The 10,451-nt window shown below is 35.1% G+C and overlaps 1 protein-coding gene across 1 annotated transcript; it reads left to right on the forward strand.

Moving 5' to 3' along the window:
• Positions 1-7,317: 7,317 nt before the first annotated feature.
• Positions 7,318-8,747, forward strand: LOC110917102 (E3 ubiquitin-protein ligase ATL4). The gene has a single exon (XM_022161721.2). The coding sequence runs from the start codon at positions 7,437-7,439 to the stop codon at positions 8,472-8,474; it is 1,038 nt and encodes a 345-aa protein (XP_022017413.1). The 5' UTR covers positions 7,318-7,436; the 3' UTR covers positions 8,475-8,747.
• The last annotated feature ends 1,704 nt before the right edge of the window (positions 8,748-10,451 follow it).

Below are 10,451 nucleotides of genomic sequence, written 5' to 3' on the forward strand. Positions count from 1 at the left end.
TACGAAAGTGTGATTTTATACTATCCTTTAAACTCTCCATGCAAACTACTACACTTTTCATCAATATACTAACCGCATTATACGAAAGTTATACTTCTTCGATATCATATTTTAAAGATACCTCTCCATTCTAGGACATTCAAACTTATTTAAACTCCTTCGCCTATGCGCACGCATACACGTGTTACCTATGCTTAAACGCCTCAACTCATTTTAGTCAAACAAATTCCTATCCTGTCGTTCTTCAAAATTTCGTACTTTTCTAAACGTTTCAAAACTCCCAAGTCTCGATTCTTTTAGCCAAAATGCTTTTTCTCCAAGGTCATCCTCTTGAATAAATTTCGGGACGAAATTTCCTAAAGGAGGGGAGACTGTAACACCCTGCTTTTTCATACTTTCCATAATTAGAAAGCTCGCCTTGTAATGCTATTTTTGGAAATCTTGTATTATTGTAGTCGTCTTTTCGTTGTAAAATCCGAGACTTGGATCATAAATAAAATTCGTATTTCTTTAAATTCACCATCTACATATTCATACATGTTCATACGTTCGAATTCATTGTACATCGAATCCTTATTTGTAATTCATACTTATACTTATTCACGATGCATGTCCATGCTTGTCCTTATATTGTTGATACCTAAAAAACCCTAATAATATGCTTATTTATACAACGGTTAATCATCTAATATGTGACATATACTTGTCACTTACAAACATGTTACATACTTGTACCTAGTTAAATCATGTTTTATTTCATATTTCACCTTGTTACAAGTTAGGGTAAACATTGTTGCATATTATTACACAACTTAATTAACAAAATTACTCATTATAATGTTTGAAAAATAAAAAAAATAAAGAAATATGGTAGCCCCAATTCAGCAAAATTCAGCCCCATATAGTTGGGTTTTGTGGGCTAGTTTCAAGGTGTAACCCATTCTAAACACTTCCAAAGCCCAACCCATTGAAACCCTAATCCTTCCCCCTATAAATACCACTTATAACCAGCCTCCCTACCACTTTTGCAACACTAAAAACTCTCAAAACATCCTCCAAACCGTAGCTGAAAGCAAGGGTTCGAGCAGATTGACACCCCTTCACGAAAATGAGCATAACTCACTCAATTCTTATCCGATTCACTTGATTCTTTTTCCTACTTGCTTGGATAATCATGGGGTTCGATTCCTAGACTTCTCCTTGGAGAAATCAGACCTGGAAATGCCCCGAAATAGTCCATAAACTTTCTGTTTGATTTTTATGTTCTTCAAAACTTGTTTAAACTTATGCAACTTGTGTCTAACACATCTCATGCCTATGTCCTAATGCTTACAACTTATCCCATGGTTGGTTAAGCTTAAAAACAAGGTTGAGACATTTGAAATCAGAGGATTAAACATCATAAACTTGGTGTTTTGTCTATGGTTTCAACCCACAAATCATGTCAAACATAGTCTTTGATACATGAGTGATTATGGAACAACTTGGGTTGTCCAAACATACAATCCTCACATGATTTGATGATTTCTATTAGTTAATTTACTTTACATACATGTAATGACCTTAGTTCATGACCCTCCTTGGTTGTTTTTACATCAAGTGTAGTGGTGAACATCAAAGGGGTACCTAAATGGAAGCCTTGTCTTCCTACCCCATCCATGACACCCATGACTCAACTTGAGGTACCTAAATGAAGATGTAATCTTCTACCTCTTACTTGAATACTTGAACATTTGGACTTAATAATATGTGTATATTATACAACCTAAATACTATCTATGTACACTCGAATCTTTGATGTTGAAATCATATTCATTTGTCAAAGTAGTAGGTTATCATCTAAGGACCTAAACCTTGTTATGATTCTTATGGGTGCTCAACTCATGAAATCATTATAACCCTTGTGGTTACCAAGTGTCATACAAGTGTTATGTGTGAAGATGAATATTTTGATATAATATTTTCATGTCACTTTCATTCCGAATCTCGACTCTAAACATGCTTGAACTTAAACCTTTACGCATTCAACCTTCCAACCTCGTCAACTTTGTCACATTGGATAGTCGGAAAACATATGCAACCTTTGTGAGTATACTCGCAACCCCCTTTTTATGTTTACCACTTTTTGGGGTGTAACATATTTTACTATTAAACTACACTTAAACTTATTCTTTATGCAATGCACAAAACAATCCTTATACATGAATACTATGTTATGATACTTGATGCTTACGTGGACCATACTTATGTGATATGTTTTAGTCATTAGCTCTCACGAGCCTCCCTTTGACATGTATAGCGCTATAGGAGTAACGCACCGCCCCCCTTAAACTTGGGTCATGTTGAATTAATTAAACTTTCTTGCGTAAACAGAGATTGGCTAGAAATATTGCATGCCACGTTAGGTTGATCTCGTATAAACTAAGTTGCCATGAGGATTCATTTTAAACTTTTAAACTTATACTTATACTTATGCTTAAACTTGTATACTCGCCTTTGCTTTGCATTGAATTGTATTTTAAACATGTTACAGGTTGATGATGACGATGCTATGAAAAGAAGTAGCGTTGATGCCTAGATACACATATAGACGTTTAGGTTTAATATGTTGTATCAATTTTGCTTATGTTATGTACTTCTTTGAACTTGATGTATTTGAATTTCTTGTAATGTTGACAATTTACTTTATGAAATGAAACTAGTTTATTAAATATTGTCACAAATAGCGTTATGAAGTCTCTTGCAATCTTCACACTTCGTCTCATCCCGATGTTTCCGCCATTGGTTGGGGTGTGACAAGTTGAACGGGAAATTGTTTTGTTATTGTCAATGTTTTTAAAACCGGACTGGTCCGGCCGGGATCCGGAGCCTTTACCGAGCCGGTTCAGCACTTCAGTCCGTTTCAACATTAACCCGGTGGTCGGGCCAGGGGCCGGGCGGTCAGGCTGGTGGGTCGTCGCGTAGGGTCGGTCCGGGGAAGACAAAATTGAACTATTATCTAAACTGGATCTGTACCGGGGAAGACAAAGAGGTGACGTTGACCCTTTAATTATCACCCTAGCTGAATAATAACAGAAACGAGAAGATATAGTGATCGTAGTCGGCATGGAGTCGCGGCTACATACAGTCTCCGGTGGCTGTTGTATTTTGGGTTAGATGAAGAGGATAAGCAAAGGTCACGCCCTGTTTTATTATCTTTTATTACATGGGCTTTTTTTAAGTCAAGTTTGTGGCCCATTTGATATCTAATATAAAGTTTTATTATTTGTTGAAAATTTGAAGGCTACTTGAAAGATTATTAAACATATTATTTTTTAAACTTAATAAAAAGATACTTTTCTATTACCTCGGCTTTTGTTTCTTTATTTTATTTAGTGACTTGTTATCATTTCTAATTAAAGGACTTGTTTAACTTAATGTAGAAATGTATGTTTTGTAAGATGAATGGGATTTTGATATTGTTGTTGAACTCAATATCGTAGGAGACTTTGGTGGAATGCAATTTACATAAAAATTGATAAAATTTGTCAAGTCCGGGTCTATATTTTTATATAATTTATGACGTAATCCGGGTCTTAGTTCCGGTCGAACTGGTCGGACCGGTCCGACCTTTGACCCCGTAAGGCGACCGAGTCGACCTCCGGTCCAGTCCTGAAAACATTGGTTATTGTGTAACACCTAGACGACGCTTCAGATACCACCGAACAATCTGCCCAAGGGTTGAAATATGTGAAGACAATGTTTACTAGTTGAAATATGTGATGCCGACCACCCAAAACAACCACCACTATACCTAACATTATTTGATTAGGAAAATCATCTAGTTTTATATATTGATTAAGTGCTATATAAATTTTTTTCTTGATTTATGTTTTAGATACCTAACATTATTTGATTAGGAAAATCATCTAGTTTTATATATTGATTAAGTGCTATATAAATTTCTTCCCAATATATTTCATGTCACATAGAGATGGGCATAATCGGGTATTCTTAAAACCCGGAACCGGTTCCAACCCGAAACCGGGTATGGATACAAGTGAGTGGACCCGGGTTCTCAGTGGAACCGGTTCCGGATACAACCGGGGTACATGTCAATATATTTAGAACCGGCGTAACCGGTTTCGGGTACAATGGAACCGGGTACGGGTACTGTGTGGAACCGGGTACGGGTACTATTTGAAACCGGTTACAGTGAGTTTCTCAATAAAGCTGCTGCATACTGTTCAGAACCGGTTCCCCACTGAAAAAGCTGCTTTTTTTTTAATTTTTGTACCGTTTACTTATGTTTGATGTGTTATGTTTTATGTGTGATGTTTGTTGGTTTAACTTTATGATGAATGTAACTGTTTCGTTTGTGAAATAAAAGTTCGTTTGTGAAAAAAAAAAATTCGCATTTATAATCGTTTAAGTAGTACAAAAGCGGTTCCTTCGGGACTCATCATAATCGGTTCGCATTTGTTTGATAACAGAATCGGTTCCTTCGGGACTGATCAGAATCGGTTCCTCAAATTTATTTTTTTTGCTCGTTTGCTTGAGGACGGTGCGGCACTTTCACTTGCGCTACGCTTTGGTGCGGGCACTTCGGTACAATCGTTTTCGGAATCTTGGTCTCTACCTCGTCTTCTTCTTCCTCATCTTCTTCAATAATCTTGTGCTCCAAATCCACCTCGTCTTCGAGACTCGACTTATGTTGAACACGATCAACGCCGTTCAAATGATCTTTTAGGCAAATTGTCATCTCTAGCGACTAAAAATACGTAAAGAAGGAGAAGAAATAGATAGAAGAAGATATGTAAATAAAAAATGAGAAAAATGTGATATATATACTGTAACTGGTTCCGACGGTCATATAGGAACCGGTTCCAACGGTCATAAGGAATCGGTTACAACGGTAATATACCGGGTATCGGGTACAGACAGGAACCGGGTACGGGTAGGAACCGGGTACAGATAGGAACCGGGTACGGTTGGTTTTTTTTTTACAGAATTTGAGAACCGGGTAATACCCGTCGGGTTTTTTAAACCTGGGATCGGTTCCTCTGAACCGGGTCCGGGTCGAGTCCACTGGAATCGGGTAGGAACCGGTTTTTATGCCCATCTCTAATGTCACATACAGACTGAAATTACGAGCCCAACAAAACTGAAAAGAGGGCCCAGAATTTCAATTCGCATTAGGTGTCCGAAATTGTTGAATCGACCCTGATTAAAATCTTATTTTTTTATTCTTAAGTGAATAATCATAACAAACATGATAATCGAATATAACTGAAGTCCCAATCTGGTCGAGTGCTCGTTATTAAAAATGTAAAAAGGCATTTATCTTAAATCTATATCGTATTTTCAGCTGTAAATATCTGAATAACATGTAGCACGTTGCTTTCAACACTTTTAGTTAAAAAGATAACATAATATTAATATTTATGCAATAAATTCTGAATATGTGGATCAAAGGATGTTAAAAAAAACATTTAAAAAGGACACATTCATTTATATTTATATTTTCAACAAAAAGCAATACATTACTTACCATGCATCTACGATGACTGTTATATTTATCAGCGTGCCAAACGTGTGCATCATAAACAATGTCAAAATTAATATCATCACTGTTATTAAAATAGAAGTTTAATATTTATTATTATATAAATAATAATTAAACAAAGTTAATATGTCGCAAAATGTAAATTGTGTACGTGGTTCATTTGCAATTTGTTCTTATAACTACCAACGATATTCCAATGTTGATTATATTTTCGTCAATTATAGTCACCTTTTAGTAATACATGTTTTCATTTTTTTCAAATAAATGATATATTTGTTTTTGAAAGGTGGCATATCAGACTATATTAAAGAAGTAAGAACAACCACGACTAGCGATACACTAGTCGGGCCAGAAAAGAAAGAATTACATGTGCAATAGCGGATTTTTCATCCCCTTTGTCCAGTTAAAACGACATCCACGATAGAGAATCAATAAAAAAATTGAACAATACCATCAAAGAGTTATTCCCGTTTCATCAATTTTGGTTTGATGAACCATAATGTTCCTTAATCTCCAAATTGCCTACCAAGCAACAAAAAATCGAACCCACCATGCCTTTTTTAATTTAGTCGCATCCAGATTAATAGATTCTAACCATTTAATAAAAGAAGCATGATTACAAGTCCTCGGAAAGTGCTTGAACCAAAAACTTTATTAATATCTAAAACAAAGAGTCTCTCAAATATGTTTTAAAGAGGCAAATCGCCCACCCAGGTATCCACGCAAAAAGAAATTGATTGGCCATTCTTAAGAGATTTAGATAAAGTCGAATGTCCAAGAATAATTCACTATTGGATGTGCTCCTATGTCATCATTTATGGGTGTCGACCCAATCATCTTCAACACAACCGCTTCCATCATATCTTCATGAACGTAGGTTTCACACCAAGACCAAACCACGTTAAAATTGTCGTATGCTTTATATTTTTGTTTTTTGCGTTTTTAGTTCGTTTGTGCATCGTGTGTTGGTTTTCGTTGCACCACTTGAATCCTAACATATTCGAGTATTCTACCATCAATATATGATGCTAAAGACATCGAAACAAACTTGCTAGTGTGACAATTCATTAATTAAGAATATAAATCCAAAACCATATCAACGCTTCATGTCATCATTTGACCTCATAGCCAGAAGTCTAGCCTAGAATCCTTGATGCAAAATTGTTCTCCTAAATTATCACTTATCGATCTCTAGGCTCATACATGTAGAATCCCTCTACAGTCATATATATATAATAGAGGAGTTTGTTCACTTTTAAGATCCTACAGTATTGTATGTTCATGTTCCACAACTTTCCATGTATAGTGGGTCATGAATTAGATCGTGATCATAGCACAAACTGTCAAGTAGTACCTTATTCAACGCATTTGGATACTCATTGACAAGATACATATCGTGTTTACTACTAAAGTTCAAAATTACAAATGTTAAGAACAACATACTTATTAGACAAAGATTTATTCCACAAAGTCACATATAAACCTCAATAACAAACAAAGGTGATATATATATAATACTTGGTAGTAGAAACTTACACATTTGTACGTAAATTGTAACGTAAAAATACTAAATGTAAAACACATGTGAATCCATATATGTCAAAACAACATGAATACAACTGCAACATAACAAACCCAAAAGTGTGGTAGTTTAGTAGGAAGTAAATGCTGCCATAATTCCAAAACCACAAAACCCGACCCGACCCGACCCAACTGTTGTCACGTGCATATCACATGCAACTCAAGAGCTGAAACCCTGAAACATCACCAAATCCAGAAAACACATTAATTACCACATCATCTTCAAATCAATTCCCCATCTGTACCACACCCTTCATTAACTCACCATATATTCCTAACCACCTTCACCACCACCACCCTCCTTCCCAAAATGGACACCCTACCACCTCCACCTCCACCACCACCATTCTCCGTCATAACCACCCCCACCCCCACCTCATACACCCCCATTCCTCAACTTTACTACAACGACACAGTATCACACCACCACCACTCATCACCTCCAACACCTTCAATAATAATCGTAATGATTATTATATCTTCCGCCATTATTATCTCCGCCACTATTTACCTCCTCATCCGCTTCCTCACACGCCGCTGCAACCGTTCATTCAGTACATTTTCACCAGCCGACGACGTCGTTTCCAATAACAGAAACGATAGTAACGAAAGTAACGAAACCGAACACGTGCGTCATCATGTGATCTCCATAACTAACAATGCACTCGACTCCTTACCGCTTTTCACCTTCTCTTCACTCACCGGAAAAATCGCCGGAGGCGACTGTGCCGTTTGTTTATCGAAGTTTGAAAGTTCAGATCAGCTCCGGCTTCTTCCGTTATGTTGTCACGCGTTTCACGCGCAGTGTATTGACGCGTGGCTTAAGTCTAACATGACGTGTCCGCTCTGCCGGTCTACTGTAAACCCTAACGAAGAAGATATTATGAATACGTTGACTTCCGGCAACGGCGGTAGTCGTAGAGCTGGTGGAAACAGGAGTAACAGTTTCCGAATCGAGATCGGGACTATTAGTCAACGGCGAGATCCGGCGAATTCTGACCGGAGGTCATACTCCGTCGGTTCGTATGATTACGTGCTGGACGACGGTTACGAGATTCCGGTGGAGTCGACGCACCGGAGTGTTGTTTCCGATTGTACTTCCGGCGATAAGGATTCAACGGCGGAAGCGCCGGGAGAGAGTTTGGCCGCGGAGGTTGCTGCCGGTGGTAGTGGACGGTTTAATTGGTTGCGTGATTACGTGGATCGTGTTTCGGTTTCGTTACGTGGTTCTGGAAGGTTCTTTACCGGAAGTAGTCGCCGGAGTGAGGCGGTTAGCGATTTTGACGGAGGTCATGGGAGAATCGGTGAAGAGATCAGTGAACTTTTCCGGTGGCTTTCAGGGGTATAATCGTAAATTTGTTATAATTTTTTTAGGTTTTTATGGAAAGTGGGAAAATGGGAACTCCATCTTTTGCTATTACCACACTGAAAGTGTTTTGACTTTTGAGGAGAGTTGTGGTATTAGCAAAATAGTGGGATTTTGGTTTTTATTATAAAAAATAGTTAATAGCATTTAAAATTAGCAGTGAAGTATTTATTTCACGCATTTAATTATATCTGTATAAAAGACAATTTTATTGTATTAGGTAGAAGTTGATATATTACATGCTTGTTTTTTTTTAAATTTATCCATTTTTAAATAATCAAGAAAAATACATATACATATTTCAATAAGTTTATTTTATTTGATCCCATTTATATTAGTTTCAAGTTATATATGTACTAGGTTAGAACCCCGTGTATTACACGGGTTGAATAAATGTAATTTTATATACTAAATAGAATAACAATATATTTTTAAAAACCTTATTTATTACACGCGTTAAGTAAATACAGTTTTATATATTAAATAATGAAAAAGTTATATATTTAAAAACCTTGTTTATTGTGTGATTTGAATAAATGTAATCTTATATACCAAACAGTAAAAAAGTTCTATTTAAAAAAAAAACTGTGTATTCACGGGTGGAAGAATTGTAATTTTATATACTAAATAATAAAAAAAGTTATATTTAAAAAAAATCCGTGTATTATACGGGTTGAATAAATCTAAAACAATAAATAATATGTATGTTTATCTATGTTAAGTGAAACAATGCTTTTTAGTTTAGATAAGACTTTATGATTTGAAGTTAAGTTTATGCCAATAATTTAGAGGTTGATAAGATTTATATTAATTTAATTAATATTTAATAATTTAAATTAAGTAATAATTATCTATAGTTGCGTCTCTGAGTATTCACGTACCATGTTCGAGCTCGAAAAATGTGTCCATATGCTTTAACAAAAATTTTTTTTTTTTAAAATCATATTAGTATTGGGTTGGGCCTAATAAACCTAATGTTAAGTTGGGTAAATTATAAAGTATAAAAAGGTATTTGATAATGGGCCTCTATATTGGATTTGTATGTTTTTACAATTTTTTTTTAAATAAGTTACCCGTGTGATACACGGGTTAAACAATTTAGTTTTGAACAGAGTTAAAAAAAAATTATAAAAAACAAGAAAGAATGAAACAACATTATCATTCAACAATCAAAAACCAAAAAAATATAAATTACAAGTCTGCAGAATTATAAAGTTATCATAAGTCAGTAAAAATTTCATTGCGAGTAAAGCAACTAATCATTTAAGGAAACAGTCTGGATGATTTAAACCAATTAAGCACACTACTATATTGACTATTAACTTTGTATTCTGAGTTAGCAACTCAAACCACATTCTCTACCCATACAAATCATTAGCACATAAACCAGATACATATATGCATTCCGTTAAATTAATATTATATCAAACTTATATTATATTAATTTAATTAATAGTTAATAATTTAAATTAAATAATAATTATCTATAATTAAGGATGGTCTAAAATAATGACAAGTGTCCTTTTATTGGTTTCTTTTATTATATAGTATAGATAATGTATGCACGGTTAAAATTTCACACACTCATATATGATTTTGTGGGCCAGCTAATGAGCACATACGAAAAACAAACATATGTGTATATATAAAACATTAGATTATAATATTAGAGATTCCACGATATGACAGCCAAACATTCCTAAGTGTAGTTTCTCCTGTGATGGTGGATCTTTTTGTCATGTTGGGTGTGCTCAAGTCGTGGCAAATTTTCAATTATCCATCTTCCTTTATTTATATTTATTTATTATTTCTTTTCCAAGAATGCATATTCCAATAATGTTTAAAGATACTGGTTTTGAAAACTTATCCCTTGATCACGAGGTATGATTAGTTTTGTATGGAACCAATGTTTTAAAAGCCGTCCGATAGAACTGGTTAAATCGTTCAGTACATCCAATT

The sequence above is a fragment of the Helianthus annuus genome, chromosome 16 (genome assembly GCF_002127325.2).
Source record: "Helianthus annuus cultivar XRQ/B chromosome 16, HanXRQr2.0-SUNRISE, whole genome shotgun sequence".
In the NCBI taxonomy this organism is placed as follows: Eukaryota; Viridiplantae; Streptophyta; class Magnoliopsida; order Asterales; family Asteraceae; genus Helianthus; species Helianthus annuus.